At 41.4% G+C, this 19,950-nt stretch overlaps 1 protein-coding gene across 5 annotated transcripts in view; it reads right to left on the reverse strand.

Annotated features, from left to right (window-relative positions):
* Nucleotides 1–567: 567 nt before the first annotated feature.
* FAM107B (family with sequence similarity 107 member B) overlaps nt 568–19,950 on the reverse strand; it is a 137,265-nt gene continuing 117,882 nt past the window's right edge. For all 5 annotated transcript variants that reach the window (XM_087767589.1, XM_087767592.1, XM_087767593.1 and 2 more), the window contains 3 exons: nt 9,942–10,125; nt 5,714–5,867; nt 568–3,708 (listed from right to left, as the gene is read on the reverse strand). In XM_087767589.1, the coding sequence (XP_087623715.1) occupies nt 3,592–3,708; nt 5,714–5,867; nt 9,942–10,125 (455 nt within the window). In that variant the 3' untranslated portion in view covers nt 568–3,591. The remainder of the gene's footprint in view (nt 3,709–5,713; nt 5,868–9,941; nt 10,126–19,950) is intronic.

Genomic DNA, 19,950 nt, shown 5'->3' on the forward strand with positions numbered 1-19,950 from the left:
CAGCAAATCGTTTGTCCATGCGCTTTCTTTCACATGTCCAAGTTTTTCCTACTAGAACCACAGGCGTGAGCGGTGGCTGAATTAGAAGGACCTCTGCAGGACTGAACCCACGACCAGGCTCATTACTCTTTCCTCACTCCCTTTGTAGGATGGAGCTGTTGCAATGCCAACTATTCCAAGGCTGAATTTTGCCTGGTGCCCTTTGATGAAGTTAGCAGGATAGGGAATGATTTCCACCATTATTTGATTCCCATCAGATTCCCTCATGCTCTGCCTCACCTTCCCCTAGCTGTACCGCTACACAGCTCTTTCTTTGAAAATTTTTCTGCGTCAAAACCATTCAAAAAGATAATAAGACTAAGAGACACAACCAGCTTTTTCTGCCAACTAATTTGCCAATAGTTTTGCATGTACAAACACGGATGCAGTTTAAAGGAACCAAAAGTCAGCACGATCTTCATACTTACCCCTGCATTGCAGAATTTTAAATAACCTGGGTATCTCAGCGTAGTCCCTGAGGTTTTGTTTTCAGCAGGACATGACAGACACCACTGCATACGCCAAGCATGTAGAAGATTTTATTAAGCATAACTTTGGTTCTAAGTATTCCACCCTCATTCTCGTAATACCTTTATTTAAAAACAATTATACAAGAGCAAATACAAAAAATATTAAATTATGAAAACAAATCCATTAAGGCTCCCTTTTTATATTTATATATATTTATATATGTACACTCAAACAAGTGCAGATATTAACAGAAGGTTAAAGCCACAAAAATGCTAAAAAATTTACTACTATACTATCAAAAGCAAGAGTTTTAAAAAAGTACAAAGTGGTAAGTGAGCCATTTTCAAATACTTAAGTATTTGCCCGATTGCTTCAAAACCCATATAGCTAAAGGGCAGATCAGGAATTGCTTACGCTCACTGGCAAGCAGTTTTTCACTTGAGTAGCCGCACAGGACACTTGTGGTGTGACTAGCTGACCACCCACTTAAGGGTTGCCCGTTCTAGCCCAATCCTGACTTTAAAGACAAGCTTTTGCCTGTCAAATCGACATGAAGGTGGCTGGGATTCCTAGACTGAAGGGTCAGCAGAATTCAAAGATGTTCTAACACACGCGTTGATGTTCTGTTCACACAGAGAATTAATTCCAACCGAAAACAAAAAAACTACTTCACGCTGTATGTACAAGGGAGTTTTCTGGCCTCCTGTGTTTCAGAAAGAAAAACTCTACCCTGAATCACAAGCTAACGTGGAGAGAAAGCAGAATGCCTCCAGCCTTGAAGGGCCCAATCCAGCACACTCACTGAAGCCCAAGAGAGGTCCTCGTCCCCCACCGACTCTGGTGCCATTTGGATTACACCAACTTCATTTCACGGTGCATGCGTGGTAGGATTGCCATGCTCACCGAGGGGAAATGGCTGAGAAGAAATGGCCTGCTCAAGCCAGAGGAGGCGTTCCTCACCAACTTCTAGACATTTCCATACCGAGCAGAAGGTTAATCGTGGAGTGGAAACCAAGAGGCATGAAGTTTGGTAGGCTGCGAGCGGCTAAGATAAAACATGAGCGTGGCATGGAAGGCTTGTATATAGTGCTGTCTCAACAACATGAAACAAACTCAATCAGTGCAAGTGTTTGAATAACGTGTTGCCAGAAAGGAAGATCCTCTCCTTCCAGAAGAAGGGAAGGAGAGAGGGAAGAACCTGCAGCACTCAGGGTGTTGCTTTGTTGCGAAAATACATGGAAGAGTCTTACGTTTGGCCTTTGTCTTTTGTATGTCCATAATCTGAACGGTCTGGTAGACCACCTTCACATTTAATCTTCTAGACGTGAGTCACGCTGCAAGTCTAAATCAATGGCAATACACTTATCACAATTCAATTTACTCTCAATCTGATTATGTCCTCATAAAAAAATGCCTGGACCTTGACAAGTTGAAGTCTGTATCTAGGAAACATTTCTAATTGTGAGCATTTTGTCCCAAGTGCTATGCTGAAATTGTATTTAAAATGTCCAATACTTACAGGAAAGGCAAAAGGAACTAAAAAAAACAAACCAACAAACCCTCCCCCACCACCTTTACAATACAAACACGCCACTGTCGATATTAATAAAAAGTGTTCTCAAACAGTTATGTCCAATGTAATCACAAAGTAGAAATTATTTTGTTTAGCATCCTAAGGCAAAGACTAGGATTAGATCCTCAGCTGATACGGATGAACACAGGTTCAGTGAGAGCCAGGACTGTGCCGACCAAGGAAGATGAGGATTTCTCCCCAGATTCTGAAGATAAGATATCTGCACCCATTCACACCAGGTAAGAATCCAATTCTATAGTCCTACATGAGTAATGTGTTCCCCCCTCCTCATCCCAGGCTTTCCTGGATAACTAGTAGTCATAAGCATGAAGGATGCCATCCCTGTGCAAGCTGAGCAATATTTTATTTAATGGCAGTCACAGGGGCAACTTGTGGAAAGGCAGAAGGTGACAGAATTGGACCATAAGACTCGGTGGTAACACACTTCCCTCCTTTCTTGAGGCTAAAGGAAGGATGGGATAAAATGAATTTAATTCTATGCCTCACTTTAGGGAAAAAATTTCCATTTCAGTAGATTCCAATGATCAGTTTGGTCTGGCTTAAACACTGCTCTGTTGCAGGAACCGCAGATCAGATTCCTGATTTCAGTTCCAGCAAATGAGTTTAAACACTACCAAGTAATGTGTTAACACTGTACTCAGATCAGCATGTCCTTGGAGGAGAAAGGCCACAACAACAAAGTAGGATTTCAAAACACAAAAAGTAGAAGACAGGTCATTTTGCATTGAGAGGTAAATTCACAGGTAGCACTGCACAGGCCCGTACACAACGGCGTAAGTTTAGCAACAGAGATAAATCAGCTTCTGCATTCTCCCTGGTGAGAGGATCATCAGACTTCTGCTCTTTTATAGCCCAAATTCTACATGCCAAACAGGGAGAAACGGGCTTTAAGGCTGCTTAACGTTTCACTGCTGGTGAATTTTAAGCATTCTCATCTTGCCCACACCTGCCTATCCTAGTGGGGATGGGCAGCAGTGATCAACATACTTTGTATCCTCCCAGATTTGATAAAAATTCCAACTAAACACAAATTATTGTGGGATATACACAGGCTGTAGGTCTAGATGGAGGAAATCTACCTGCACAGCAAAGCTTCGTAAGATATCACAGGATGATTTGTGTTCTGTTTTAAAGCAAAATATAATCTGTGTATCTCCGCTAAACTAGGATCATAAGAGATAAAGCAGTGCAACACTGAAGGAGTTTCTCTAGTATCCCTGGTTAAAATCTCTGAGTAAGCACGTCAGACTGGTCCATGACACTGAACTGACAAACAAACTCCTTATCCATCGATCTCAGGACTGCATTTGGCAAGTCGATCTGTTTATGGTACTGTCTTTTTAATCCACACATCCCAGGAATGAAAAATCTCATCTTCAGTAAGTGTCAGCTGGATGCTGTTATTTTCCCTCTTGAGGGGCAAATCTGAGACAACTTGCAAAAGCCTCTCTCTGCAGGAAAGCTGGAAGTCTTAGCAGGCGCTGGCTCTAGGAGTCTGGTGCTTCTGTTGCTTCCTGGACCGTCCTCCTCAAGTTGCCCTTGACTTTGACAAATTCAGGTGCATTCTCCTGTTCTTCCTGTATCTTCTGTTGCTCCAGTTCCAGCTTAAAAGGGAATCAATCACATGTAAAAAAAAAAGTATATGAAACAGATCATCGAAATACAAGACAAAAAATAACTCGTTTCAATAACTGGCCATGCAAAACTCTTTAAACTGTTTCCCTTCTTTCTCTCACGGAAAAGATAAAGTTGCATTTCTTTGGGAGTATCTGTTCTCATAAACAATAAATCTTTTCAAATACTTGGCTCTAGCTCGTTCCAGATGTCCACCTTTGCCAGATGGACAAAAACTCTGCAAGCCCATCACAAGAACAAGATGAAGCATTTTTGAAGAAATTCTTGGACATCTTCATTAAAGAAACAACAATAATTCCCTTCTCTGGCTTTTACAACAGGACAAGGACAAATGTGCCTTGTGGGAGAACACATGCGAACAGCTACTATGGAGCACACTTGCAGAATTTATTTCTGAGTGTCTAGGTATGGATTTCTGTATCTAACTTGAGCCTCTTTGGGTGCGTCTGTTTTGTCTATCGCAAAAAGCAATTAAAAAAAAAAAAATCCTCCTTTGCCTGTAGTTCATTTTTGAGAGCCTATTCACTGGCACTTTTAACCCACCTGGAGCTCCCGCCCATGCAGACACTGGAAATTACCATGTGAGGTTAGACGCTCTGCTCTACGGGGCAAGGCTATGCAGTGCCCATACAGAACATGGCTTACACACTGCACAGAACAGGGATTGCTTAGCAAGCCTCAGTGAAGGCAAATAAGTCGGCAGAAAGGAAGAAACAACCCTTTAGAAAACTAACAAAAGCTTCTGAAAGGAGGGTTTTTTTTAACAGACCAAGGTCTCCCTGATTAATGGGGACCATGTACGGCTCACCTAAATAATCTCTCCTTTGTCTCTGGTTCACTGGCAAGGGACATGCCTTGTTACAATAAATCATGACAATGTTCCTCCATGAGTCGTGTTGTCAATTAATGCCATTCCTACGATGTTAACAAAGTCACAACACCGTTTGCAATGGGCAGGCTTTTCCTCTTCTAACAGAATTTTCTATTCTACCTAAGTCCTTGGATGGCTCAGTTTCAAACCAAATCTTTCCAGAAGCTGAATCATTTGAAGCTGAGCACTTAAGAGCAGAAAGGAAAAGTGACAGGATGATACACTTAAAAATACAACAGCTTTCTCCCTCCAAAAATATTTCTAAACCTAATTAAAAAAAGCTATAATAAACCCCCCAACACCTAAATAATGATTGGATTACACCTCATTTTCAATAGAGTAATTATTTGGCTTAATTGACTTCCCTTGAGAAAAACACGAGATACTGTTTTAAAGCATACATTTATTTAAAAATAAACACAATGCTTGATGCACAGTGACTTCTTTGATGAGGTGTTTCACTGTAGAAATATTTCCTTGCAGGTACACCAAGTGCCTTAAGAGGCACAGAGACGTTTGGCTGGCCCTGTGCCTAGCAGTAAGCTTCACCACAATGAACTCCAATTCCTCATCATCTTCATACTCAGAGTCTGAGGATCTTTTCCTTCATTTGAAAACACCAATGGGCTCATATGTTTTAAGGCTACAAAAGATCTTTATAAAGTCATCTAGTTTCTTACGTAAGCCAGGAGAAAGAATCAATTGATTTTTTTATTCATTAAGCATCCAGTTTTGATGCACTGCAGCCTAACAGCCATTCTTAGTGGATCATCTCTTAACAGTTTGTCATGGTGGACTACAGAAGTTGACTAATTCACCACAGTTTCAATGGTTAAATAAGGTCAGTGCTCCACACGCCTTCCTGTTGTCTGGTGCAGGATTCATTTGACCAAAGGCAGACACCATATGCAGTTCCTATACGTTAAGTGACAACAAATAGGTAATTGTAGAGTGTGATTTGACTCATCCTAAAAAGGATATCTGCATTTGATTGGAGGAAATGTGCCAAAAATCAGTTGCTGCTTCTTTCCTGTCTACAAAGGGAGCCTTGGGTGAGTAGCTCAGATGTAGATATGTAACGATAGTGTTACTCCCCATCTTACCTGCTCCAGTTTCTGCTGCCGTTTCAGTAGCTCTATTTCCAAGTCTGATTTCTTCTTTTGTGCTTCCTCTTCTTTTTGTTGTTTAATAACTTGATCTCGTTTCCTTTTCTCCATCACCTTCTGCAGCTCTGGTTTGTTCTGAGGTGCAAGACCCCTTTCAAAAGAAATGGGGCGGGGGGGGGGGGGGGGGAGGGAACCAGGAAAGAGAGAGATCAGTTTCAATTAGCAGAAATTCACACAGAATTGTAGGCAGGTTTTCTAAAGTCAAGTAGTTGCCTACTTAGACACATTGGGACATAAATAATTAATTAAAAGGAAAAAAACATGCAGGCGTTTGCCTGGTTTCTAACCAAAACCCTAAACTAGAATTTAAGCCGTATTATTACTAAGGATATTTCCTTTTAACGTGCATGCTAGTATTTCTCTTGGACAATTAACTTTTTTTGCCTTCATCTTTAGTCTTCCCTCTATTCTCTCAATTCCAGAAGAACAGATTAAAAAAACCGATCACAAATCAAGACTCTAGCAGAGCCAGAAACGAATTTTGGACAGAGACCTCCCTTGCTGGCTGATAACTTGGAGAGGTTGCATTCAGACAGTCCTATGCAGGGTATTATGCCCATAGAAGTTTGCACGGACAGAATTAAAAAGTGATCTCCCTCTGGATTTTGTCACATTACTCCTGGAATTCATGGATTCTGTTCTCCTTGAAAATGTAAGAGCTTTACCCATGCCTGGCTGTGAAGCTATTTCCAGTGAGAGCTCCCAGGCTACACTCAAAATCACAAAGAGGCTAAGACAACAAAAATCCACAATAAAAAAAAGTTGCAGTCACCTTGGAGACCAGACAAAGGCTGGAGGATTCTCCCTCTTGCAAGATTTTAGCTACTGCGTCAACTGAATGCTTCAGGTCTGTTCAGCACAAATTGCTTTCCAAGCCAACTACTCTAAAATGAGAACGCTACTCTTTGGGAAGATGCATGACTTTATTTATACAGGTACACACACAGATACACACTCACTCCTACTTATTTTTGTGACTTCAGCTACTTCTTTTATCTCTGTTATGCTACGATGTTTTCAAAATTTGTCATGATAACATTCGAAGCTATTCCCATTATTCAGCTCTTAGTGTTACTTAAGTCAGAGCAGAAAGATCTGAAATTTGCCTTTGTTATTGTTGTCTTCCCTGTGAAGACTGTTATGTGAAGACATCCAGCATTAAGTTTAACATCAACCATTTTTTTTTCAACAAGAAATTCAATAATCTGAATAAGCTTTCAGAAAGCATATTTTGACCCTTCCTTACTTACTATATATCTGCGGTTACCTAATTCTTCCATAATATGCATATGTGACAGCATGTCCAATAATACATTAAAATGCCATTTTATGGTGACATCTATGAATGACTCCATATATTATGCAACTCTATCCCTGTACATACGCTGACAGCAAAATCAAATATTTAGCAACACCAAATGCTGTTCCTATTTCTCATAACAGATCTCATAGCCTGAATGCAACAGAAATTACAAGATTGCGTTAATATTTTATGTTTCATGCTATTTTAATTACATTTTAACACATAAAACGTAAGTCAGGCAGAGAAAAGCTGGAGTGATTTTTTATTACTGCTACTACTACTACTGGGTCAGTGAGAGCTGAATCAATGGAAACTTCCATGTTGGCAATTAGCAATCAAGACAGCCACGAACCAGAGGCAAGCTGCAAAGTAACTTTACTCGTTCCTGCTTTTTTTCAGTAAGGTTGCACCGTAATAAAGCAGAAGCACAAGACTGATTTAGATGTGCTGTAGCTACAATAAAGGGGACCTGCAGAAGAGACAAGTAAATATAGCCTCTCAGTCTAATCAAATGGGGTTGGGTAGTCAGATCTGTAACAGAACAACTGTAACATCAATCCTATTTTCACTCTCCTATGTGAGAAGGAAAAGCAACAAACAGATGGCTACTGGATTAATTGGGAGTCTTGTATCACCTCCTGGTGATTGTTCTGGTTAAATAAAAAATCCTAAAGCTTTGACAGAGAGTAAGCAAAGTGCGCTATAACACAAGGTAGAGCTGATAGGGTTAAAACCTCTGGAAGGGACAGGACCAATACTCTGCAGAGCTGACGTTGAGTCCTAATAAGTAAAAGCAGTTTAAGATAAGTGACCAGTGCCTTGAGGTACCTGGATCTTTTGTTTGCCCAAAACAACTACCATTCCCGCAAGTAAATAACTGCATCAGCTCAAGACCCAACAGACACTGCGCACAGTAGGCATGGAGGATGATCAGAGCAGCACTGGCTAATATCTTCTAAGATCCAGAAATGGCTGCTCAGAGCTGACCAGTCAAAAAGTAAAGCTGCTGGTGCCTACACTGAGTCTTCACAATAAAATAAGGTGCATGTTAAGCAGACTTCTATAAGAGCACTAAAAGTCCTCCATATGTATGTTTGCAGTAACAAAGGAGAACACAAGTATAATATCTACATTACCAAAAAGCCTCATATCAGAGCTAGTACAGTGGCACAAAGCACAGAAGACGAGCCCTCTTCTCAAAAATGCCAGGTTTTCTGCTGGTGAAAACCCTCAAAGTATTTCATTTCTGCACCAATAAATAAGAATCTAAAATTAACAGCTGCAGCTAATCAAAATCACAATAAGAGAAGAGTGGGTATTGAGGGCTGCACAACTCCTCTATGTAATAGGATATTCTCCTAGAAGAAAAGAACTCCATACTATTTAAAAGTGCTTTATGCTTTCATAAACTTAAAAGAATAAAAAACAGCCTTAATTTATTGCAGCCTCCACATCCTTTAGAATAACATCATAAGTCGGGAAACTTCAACTACCTTTCTTTCAATGCCTATAAACTTCTTGGTGCTAGGAACTGACTTTGATGTTTAATCCCATTAACGAAAAATAGGACAAACACCTATTTAGGCCAGTTTCTTCCAATTCAGTTGGCATTCTGTAAAACATTTCTACTTCTTCATCACTAAAGAAATGCTGTATTGTGTATGCAATTCATTTAGAGTTAAGCATCTAAGCCTAGCATTTGTGAGGATTTTCCTATTACACATAGAAAAGACCCCTTCTCCCCTCAAACTACTACCCTGCCAGAGAGAAAAAAAAGAAGAGAAACTTTCATAATGTGACTCTTCTTGCCAAACAGACCAATCCAGTTGTGCTGCAGTAGCCAAAGCAATAGCTTCCTCCTCCCCTTTATCAGGGTCCTGGGTCTCAAAAAGCCTGAATGGCTGCTGCCAGCAACTTTATTCTCGAATGCACTCTGAAATACTGTTCTTCCACTTCTGTTTTGTGGATCCCCACACCCTTGCTTTTGGAAAGTCCATTTTGGGTGGCTTCAATGCACCAAATCACTAATTTATCTCATAGTTAAGTTTCTGGTTTTTTAAATGGAGAAGCTTCAGCAGGCTTGGTGGCTTTTCCTCCACCGTGTGGTCTGGTGGCTATTTTCTTAACATGTTTTCTAAATGAGCCCTCCATTGCTGAAGAGATTTCGTAACAGAACTGCAGCTATCTCTGGGCCAAGCGCCTGTGTCTCTGAAGTTGACGAAATCAAGTTCCAGTTATTTACATCTTTAAAAGCAATATATAGAGCAACAGCTGTGGATCCCATGCCAGAACGGAGGAAGCAGCATTTGCATAACATACAAAGAAACACTTGTGCAGCAGCGGAGCAGGCACCAGACTATCACACTGCATTGCAAGAAAGATCAAGTAAGTAGAGAACAGTTTCACGTGAAATAAAATATATGAGTTCTTTAATTTAAAAGTGGCCCCATAAACTCAGTGCACTGGGAATGGTGAAAACGCAAAGATTTTATCATCCTGCTGGTAATAGCAACATTTTGTCAAATACTTGATAAAGTTAAGAGCTCAAGACAAATTACAGTGCCCAGGCAAGCAATATGAAACGTGATAGGGGATAACGGAACTGCTTCCTCTGCAAATCGACCCTTTGTGAGTATTCACAAAAACAAAGGGAGAAGTCTTTTACAGCAAGCGTTTGCAGAGCAACTGAAATTCAAACAGAAATAAATGCCATGGTTAAGAATCAGTGACTTTTCACTTACAAGATCTGAATCAACAAAAAGTGTCTGCTGGGTTTTGGGTAAAATGACATTTTGATGAAACCAAAACTCCAGCTGTGTGTTTGGGGTAGGAGGGTGGCACAAGTGATTTTTAAACTCTTACCTTTTCTGATTCATAAGCAGCTCTCTATGGAGATCTTGATGATTCCGGGATGACTTCACAGGATTAATTAATTTCTGAGGTCTAATTAATTCAGGATTGTCATCATCTATGTAGTCTGGTTCAGCCATAATCTTTCTTGGAATGGGATATGGATCTTTAGGTTCAGTGTCCTTATTCACAGTATCTGTAAAACCGGGGAAAAAATGCAGTAAATCTACATTGAAAGGCCTTTTAAAGATGTATTAAAACATAATGGCAGCATATTACACCGGTAACAGTTATACTTTTCCCAGATTAATTTTGTCTGTAGTAAGTAAAGGGTCTCAGAGCAAACATCAGTAGCATCTTTTTAAATCGTCGGCAGTTTTACAACAACGTCATCTCTCACAGCCTTCATCCATTGACTTGGAGACACAGATTCCCCCCATTTTAAGAACTAGACAAATAATTTAGGTTAAGCACGTGAAGAGCCCTATTGATTTTAATAAGCCTACTCAGATGAAGCATTTTTAGATCAGCAATACTGAGACCCTAAAGACATTTTAAGGACTGACTATATTAAATACCACAAATATGTACCAAAACCATACAGAGTCTCATTTTCTGCCATCAGGATCATGCCAGCTATGGGGAAGACACCTTCTCTGGATAAGCCCTGAACTGTACTGTACCGAGCAAAAGTTACCATGTGGAAATTGCCAGATCTGCAACTGTTGGGATGGGGGACAGATTTTTGAGTGGAAAGGTAGACGAGAAAAAGTTGGGTGAGGTTTGTTTCTTAAAGGCCATATTTCACCCAGTGAAAATTCACAGAAATTGACTGATCTGAAGGCAATGAAGTCTTGATGATTTATATCAGCTGGAAATGTGTCATTTTCCTATCCTGCTATAGAAAACGTATCTATACACCAAATCACAACACTTTTAATCAACAGCTAACAAGTAAACCACAGTTTTCAAATAATTTATACGTGACCATTCATACCCCCTTCCATTAAAAACCCTCAGTCACAAAAAGTTGAGCATCCGAAACAAAATGTGTTCAGAGCAATTCTGCCTCCGTTCGCTGTCGTGGAAACCTGCACGCAGAATCTGGCACACTGCAATTATCAGTCTGATGAAACACTGGCCCCTCAAACAGACCCAAAATAATAATCTCACAGCATGTGGGTTTACAGAGATGAATCAATGGGACATGAAAGAAAAGGCGAGAGACCTCCATTAGCCTGACTGGCAGCACAGCTGAATGCTGCACACTGTACGGTACAGGGCTATGAGACAAATCAGAGAATCACTGGGATTTGCTGCACGTTTTCCAGTAAAAGCTGAATATGTGCTTTGACTTAGACCCCACTGTTACCAGCCCTTCCCTCCCTCTCTCATTCTATGGGCTGTAAAACCTGCCTAAATTCAGTCTCAGTTTAATCCCTGAACTATTTTGTTTCATCAGGAATCTCATATCGTTGCTCAGAGGGTCTGATTCAAAATCTATTTGATACAGTGGAAAGATTTCCACTAATACTTCAGTGCATTAACACTGAACAATACCACCATCACCCTGCGTGGGCTGCATGTGCACTTAGAGATGAAGAAGCAAAATGACAGGACTAAGTTTTCCACTGATGCAGGGAAGCCACTCTGGCTTTGAATGTGTCCAATGGATCCAGCATAGCCCTTTCAGCTTCTTTCAATGGACGATGTGAATCGTGTTTTATTGGTGCTACATCTCACACACCAATTTTCCACAGAGCAAATCCGACGAGAAACGGCTTACCAGTGTGAGCCGCTCTCAGGGTGGCCCCTGCATTAGTTTTTCAAGACAAGTTTATATAGAGCGTTTTTGAACTCTGCGGGGGTGCTAGTTCTCACAGGGACCTTGAAACTAATATAAAAATTGCCCACAGTTCACAACTATGTAAGTATATTGCTGTACATGACATAAACCTCTTATTGATATTGATCATGCAATAAAAATACTTCTCCCATCACCCCTTCAGAGCCCTTTTTGCTTCAATGAAGCAACCAGCTATGGCCACACGTGCGAAATATACAGGATCACTGGAAAATTGAGGTCAGAAGAAACTTGGAAAATTTCTAATCCAACCTCTTGCTGAGAGCAGGAACAGCTATGAGATCAGACCAGGTTGCTCAGGACTTTACCCAGTAAGGTCCTGAAGTTCTCCGAGGTTGCACAGCCACTGCGGGCAACTCTGCTCGCCTATCTTCATGGTGAAGCTTTTCCTTACACCCATATGAACCTCTTGTTTCAACTCATGCCCATTGCTTCTCACTCTCTGGCCACGCACCATGGTGAAGAGCCCGGCTCCGTCTCCTCGGTAAGTTCCTCCCAGGCACAGGGGGCTGCTGTCGGGTCCTCCCAACCCTGCCTCTGCTCCAGGCTGAGCCAGCCCAGGTCCCTCTGCCTCTGCCACAGCACCTGCGCCCCAGCCCCCAGCCCGCCTCGGGGGCCCTTCGCTGAACTCTTATCTCAAATCCCTTGCTGTTCCATGACATATAAAAAAAACCCCAAACCCCCCAAAAACCCAAACCACAGCACACCTCTCAATCTATACCATGTAGCACCATGTCGTTAATAAAAAGTGTGTGGAAGTCTGTTCTCGTTACCACAGATATTGAATGAACTAGCTACAGTTTTTTTCTGTTTTTTTAAATAAGGACACAATTCATAATTCCTCAGTGTTCACGTCAGCCTTATCACAACTCAAACAACTTACATGTTACATATCCAGCCTCCACCCAATATAAACCTGCTCTGTAAATATTTGTTTTTCTGTACTCCTCTATTAGTTCTGTTGCACCGATGGGGCTGCAAATGTTCTAGAAGGCATTTATCATCAACAGCTCTCCGTTAAAGTAAATCCAAACCCAACCTGCTGCTTCTTCAAGACGAATCTTCTGTTTGCTTAGGCGAAGATGAAAACCGCAGAATTACCCTACAACTGTCTATCATAAACAATGTACTATTTTTCTAACACGAGCCCCTGAAAAAGAATTTGATTCAATCATTTCTCAGAAAGTTTGATGCAATATTTTGCAGCATGTAGATTTGCTTTTGGCAAGCCCTTAAAATGAAGTCTATTTATTCTTTTTTCTTCTGTCCCATCTCTATTTTTAAAAACATGTATTCAACTCAGAGGTCAGGAATCGTGGTTTCCTAATGTAACATGAACTCTACCAGCAGCAAACTTGAATGAATAAAACTCCCTTGGGAACTGAAGACACTTTCCATGTGTGATGAAGCTGTAAATGATTTCAGCTAGGATTTCCAAACGGAGCCAGCAAACAGGGCACCCAGTTCCCACTCAGTGAATCCTCTCACACCCTTTGCAAACCTCAGTCTGGCTGGAGGCCACAACCCAGTCCCGCGGAGTCACTGTGTAATACTATACACAAACAATACAATTAAGATAGTGGGATTTCTACCCACACCCTTTCAAAGCAAACATTTACAAAAGCACAGGCGAGTTTCACATAAAAAGGAAACGAAGGCACGAAGGATTCACCATGCAATGGCAGACAGGAACAGAGCTGGCAGCGTGGCCCCAGAGTTTCATTCTGAGATTCAGGCTCACACCAGTAAACCAGTCAAGCTCGATGACAGAATCCCTTAAAAGTCCTTAAAAAAAGTTTAATCAATGTTCAAGCAATAACAATAAAAAAAATATTAATTCCACGAGTCTCTAGTGCTCATCACTGCAAAAGTCACAACCCATAAAGCTGCTTTCAGATCATCACTAGGTGCAACAGTGGGACATGAATAATCCAAATCATCAGCAACTTAGCAGCAATATGCTGCCTTAAGAGCATCCGAGAGGCTCCTTTTAACCATCTACTGTTATGGGATCAATTGAGAATGCAGAACCCGTTTCTGTGTTTCCCTGTTACCTTGCTCCAAAAGAAATGAAAGGGATTTGGAATCAGGGGATGTTTTAGCTGAGCTTGGCTCAAGTTTAATATGCCCACTAATTTGGCGGGTGCTTCCCCAGTGCATTTGCTGAACTAGCTGTGGCTGCACAAGCAGCAGAAAAGCATTTATCTACCCTATCTTGTCCTGCCCGAGTAACTCTCTCAGACTGTGTCCGTGACTTCTTACGTACATGTGGATTTTCATCCAGAAAGGATAAATTGGAGATCCTGCATGGAAGAGGAATTTGAATTCCTCAAACAGAACTGCAAAGCAATTTCAAAGAGCTAAAAAGCTATACAGAGACAAAGAAATCGTCTCTGTATAAAATAACTTCATGTATCCTTCCAAACAGAATTTAATGTTTTCAGATACAAAGATGCTCTTAGAGCAATCAAGAAGTACCATACTGGTACCTCAGTCTTGGAGAGCCAAGACCAAGCGGTCACATACCTGATCAAGTGGTCACATACCTGCAATTCTCTCATTTATTTTCCTTGGAGCGCAAGTAAATTCAGGCAGAACAGAAGAGACCCTTCAAATTGATCATACCGATACAAGCTGATACAACGGAACCGGGGTGTGCCAGAAGCGTGCAAGTTATATTTGGGGGAACACGTCCAACAGACACGTTTGCTTCCAGTGTTATTTATTTTTTATTCTATCTATAGAGGGGTTTTTTTCAGCAAAAGTCCCTTAATGGTAGTAATAACACTGGAAACGCACGTGCAAAGAGAGCTACAGCCACCCACTAGTGTTTTTAACACATTCAAAGCAGATCTTAATAACATCAGGTTACGGATTCAGCAGCTGCCAGAGCTTTTGCTACAACAGAGCTCCCGTGGCTTCCCCAAGAGAAGGAAGTTCATGCCAAAAAAACCCTCGTGTTTATATGGCATTCAGAGAACTGCATTTATTTTCTATCTGGTATTCCTCATACCAGAAATCACCCTCTACATACGGAATCTGAATACAAAAATTCCTGTGAGACACCATATATTTATATTATTATACATATATATGGCATTTTCACCTTTCAAATGATTCCCACAACTATTTCCAGCTGTGAATGGGGTAGAGTTAAAGCCCCTTAAGAAGCAGATAAATAAATGTCTAAAAATACTGATGAACATCAAAATAATAGACTAGTCCAGGATCCAAAAGTTACATTAAGGCTAAATTCACATGATTTCCTTTTTGCCTTAATAAATTCTTGAATTAATATCTTCCACAGAAGCATTAGCTCAAACACTGAATACCTCCCAAGTAAGATTTTATTCTCGAAAAAGCTTCAACATCTGTTCTGAGCTGTACTGTAAACCATCAAACGCTATTTTTTAAGACTTACATTTTTAGCTCTTTAAACTACCGCGTAGACTTGTGGTTTGTTACAAGTAACCCAAAGGCATTTTTTGAGAAGAAATATGGTTTTACTCTCCCCCTTCCGATTTTGAGAGCAGGCGGAATAAAAATTCTTCAGCATGTCTCTGCTCAGACATTACACAACCAGCACTGCCTCGCATCGGCCAGCTCGGATAGAAAGCTGAAGAGCTACCTAAATGCAGGGTGTGCTTTCCGGGCACCACCTCAGCACTGTTTGCACATGAAAGCTCACCACCGCTATCGTTTTTATCTATTATGCTCTCAGTGCAGTAAGAGGCACTTGACTAAAGAGATTTACTTGATTAATCCTTGATTATAGATATCATTAATAACTTCCCCACAGTTCACCCTTTAATTCAAAGAGTTCCTGAAAACAGAATACAAAATACTCTTCCCAGCCAAGATGCTCAAGCCAGCCACGGTCCGAGGAGTTTGGCTCTTATTCACACCCTTTTTCACGGCTGAAAGGGATGATGGGGTTTGGATCACGGCAAAACACAGCCAGACTGCCTGCGGAGGGAGAGGGAAGGACCGGACAGGTCCCGCTGGCTGTAGTTTCTCACAGCCCCTCATGCAAAAGGCTGCCACTTCCCAGCTACAAGAGTTTTGCTTCTAGATCAGAAGAGGAGAGTGTCTTCACCTGCCTCAAAATCAAACACGTTTAGGGCAGCGTGTACCTGCTGTGCCATAGGGATCACTCGTCAAATATCATCCTGTTACCAGATTACTCACTACATTACTATCCTTCAAACAAAGTGAATACCATCGGACTTTTAAACCCTTTGGCTGGCATCTGGCTTCTGTTTATGGCTCCAGCCTTGACTTACTGATCTGAGGCAGGTTATTGCATCCCTGTGTGCCCCAGCTCACACACATGCAAGAGAAGAGCACCCTAGAAACCACCACGAACTTCTGCAAGGCCAATCTCGCTGCTTCTTTCCATGCACTTTAAAAATCTTCAGATCCCAGCAGACAAAATGAAGTAGCAAGACTGAAAAACTTCTGTCCGTACTATGCCAGAACAGTTTAACTCACAGCACCTTCCTGACACTGAGTATCATCAGTTAACGGCTTCATTAGGTGCATGGCTGCCAAAAGACAGATAGACCACATGGACTTCTCTCAGGAACAAGGGTGCCACTCACCTGACCAGGGCAGCCCAAAGCAATCTCAGTGCTGTCAAGCATATGGAAAGAAGCGGGGCTCACTGGCAACTGAAGCTGTTCCGTTGTCACTTTAGAGGATATTAAAATGAACTAAACCACTCAAAATCTCAAGGAAATCCAGTTAATGCTCATTTTCTTGCCTTAAGTACTGCTGAGAGCATAATGTCAACAAAGCACAGATAAAACACCCACTAGATGAGAAACCAGAAGAAAGAGGGTCATTTTAAAGATGTTTGCATTGGCACTGACACCTAAAGGGAGACAGAGCACAAGATTTGGGGCAGTGCTCCACACTGTTACAATTCTCCCAAATTCAAAGAGCTGCTTATGGCTCTCATTCAATTTAAACACCACCAGGCAGTCTCTGTTGCTGTGCTTTGAAGTTCAGTCGAGTCTTGGGTGCTAAGGGAAGAGCCTAGACCCCCTCAGAGGCTGAGGGCTAAAGAGCAATGCTGGTAACGACAGAATAGCAGGTCGCTCTTGGTTGCTAGTCTACTTGGAAAAGAGATGCAGAAAGACAAAAATGGCTTTAAGAACAGTCTCACCTTCCACTAAAATCACCAGGACCAATGAACAGGAATTTGTATTAATCCAAGCGAATTTTCCCTTGGGCTGCAAGATCTGTGATGAAGCTCTCTGCCACCAACTTTGAAACCAGCTGAAAGTAACAGCTCTACATAGTTGCATTTCTTGCCTTGCTCAGTTAAAATGCTGAGGAGGTATCAATGCAGCTGTGTAATTAGAGGTGGAAGAAGAGAGAAAGTGCCTCTTCCCTCCTACTGCAACAGGAGGTCTCCACAAAAGGCGGGCTGTTAAGAGCACTGGGAGGGAAGAAGGAGATGGAGACCTTTGATCACCACCGCAGGCAGAGACTAGATCCCCTTTTTGGCAGACACAAGCAAAACGCGTACATAGATTTTCCCTGCAACAAACTACTTAACATCTAAAATTTAATACAGGCAGTGGAAAAGACAGAAAGGCACACAACAAAGACCAGCACACTGTGAACAGTGCCCGTCTTCCCTAAATCCTGGTCTACGCTCAACCCAGAGTAACACCATGGTTCCAATCTGAGACTAACGGCAAATAAAGCAGACCATGCATCTTACATCACTTCTCTTCCCCAAAAGTCCTGCATGCTTATTACGGACTTTATATTCTCCATACTTACTTTGCTTAGGTGCTTGTGACTACCGAAATCCCTAGAAAGGGTTAGGGATGCGGAAAGCCATTCTGACGGCAAGAAGACCCAGTGTTTTGGACACCTCTCATCAAAAAGGCCCTTAGTAATTAATTACATTGCTTTCTTCCTGCAGAACAAAAGCATGTTGTGCACACACCCCCTCCCCTCCATCTCCTCTAATGTTATTCATTTCAAAGGAATAAATCACGACAAGCAAAGGCATGCAACTGAATATATATCTGGCTTTCACCAATACACTACACAGGTAATTATTACACTGCAGTAAACACGACTTTCAGGAGAAGATCATTTCAATTGTGCCTCCTAGGAAATGCGCTCCACAGCACAGTTTGCAGTCAGGTTAATCCCAAAAGGTAACTAGCAATTTATTTACACATGGGGTCAACAGTGGTCCATATGTGATTCTGAAATGATGCATTTTTTAAAGAGACGTTAAGATTAGAAAAGCAAATAAGATCAGTTTATACTCCCTGCAGCTCCAGTGCACCATCAGTGTTCTAGATCAGCCAGTTTGGACCACTAAATTAAACATCAGAGCTGGTTTGGTTGAATCAAATTTAACTACATTAAAATAAGGGATTTCATATGAAAACCGAGCCTTGATGCAAAATCAGAAGTCCAAAGAGTCAGAGGACAGTTTCTTCAGGGCTTCACTGTTGCAAATGTTAAGAACTATCGAACAGTGTCACCCAGTGGTAAAGGACTTCCTGCAGACAGGAATGGAGTAGGAAAAGGGGGGGAGAAGGGGGAAGACTGACCCAAATCCGTGTTTATATACAAAGCCATTAAACTTAAGAGCAAACAAACTAAATCCCACACCATTTTAGAAGAAAGTCTTACTTCTAAGTCATTCTATTTCTGAAAACATCAGCATTAGAGGACAGTGATTCTTCAAATATAAAAGGTTTAACACTAAAGAGGAGTATTTCTGAGGGACGGGGAAATCCAGACCAGGCAGCAGCCTCTTATTAATTGGGAGAGTGGAAATATTTCAGGCATCTGACTTGAGATTCTTAAAAGGAAACTGGTGAATCTTGAACACTCTTAAACTCTAGTTCAAAAGACTTCATCAAGATTCTTCCAGGGAAGAGAGAAACATGTCGATGGTGGTTGTTTCTGCACTTGTTCTGTATTTTGGTCACTAAGATGTGGCGAGTGAGGTGAGAAAGTAACCTGTGTCCCAGTGAGGCCAAGCAAGATCCAGGAACAAAAGAGTGTAGGTCATGCTCCCTGAACAGAAATACTCTTCTGGATGCTATGATGCTGACTATGATGATGGAGGATCCTGGTAAATATTCAACCGGGCAGAAGTCTATGCCAGATACAAGCCAAAAAGGGTAAAATGACCTTTGATATATGTGATAAAACTTTGGAGCAAGGTAAGAGGCAGGTTACTTGGCACCCACGTAAACATGATTGGCACAGCAAACACAGTTTTCTTATTTATAAAGAAACAGGATGTTAAGAAGCAAATGGAAGAGCAACATCGACGAACTGGAGAACATGCCTTATATTGAGGCAGTTATAAGAGCTCTGTTCATTTGATTTTTAAAAAGCGGAGATTAAGACCACCCTTATTGTCCTATAAACAGTGAGCCTGACAATGGTTTGAGAAATTTCAATGACTGGAGACCGGGACTAGAAAACAAATTCCTAAAATAAGGCACACACTTTTAAAGCGAGGGGAATAAAATGCTAGATTTACTAAAAGATTTGTGGTAGGAAATCAGCAACAGTTCAATTGCATGGGAAAACCAGATTACAGGATCATCATTATCCCCTCTAATTTTACAAATTTATAAATCTACAAATGCAATTAATAAGTGTTTGCAAGGAGGTCTGAAGATGAAAATCTCTGCATTAATCAGGTAATTATGCATTCAGTAGCTACAGCAGCAAAAACGAGACCAAGTGAGCGAAGTATTTCACACGCTGCCTAAGTTACACAGTGCTGTAAATCCCAGAGTCTTGCCACAATGGGAGCATAGCGGGGCTGGAGACCCTCCAGATTTTGCTCCGTGCCATGTGCCGTTCCTTAGGGCACACCAGCATCCTGCCTGGAGCTACCGCACAGCACGATCTGCTGCGCCGTCGCACCTCCCCTCCCCTCTGGGTGTTTCTGAATGACAACTTAAAAGGAATTCTGCCACCCATAAAAGCAGCCCATTTTCAACAAATTTAAAAACACTGACATAATGAAAAACACACAGTCCACTGCAGCTTGCCAGCTTCCTAAATATATTCATAGGTAGTTATGTAAAAGTTAAGTACTTCTTCAGACTGGGCAGATATGTATCAATTACCTGCCAACTCAACAACTCAAGTTCCCTT

This window comes from Nipponia nippon, unplaced genomic scaffold (assembly GCF_047370975.1).
Source record: "Nipponia nippon isolate SJK-2023a ecotype South Korea unplaced genomic scaffold, ASM4737097v1 scaffold_3, whole genome shotgun sequence".
NCBI lineage: Eukaryota > Metazoa > Chordata > Aves > Pelecaniformes > Threskiornithidae > Nipponia > Nipponia nippon.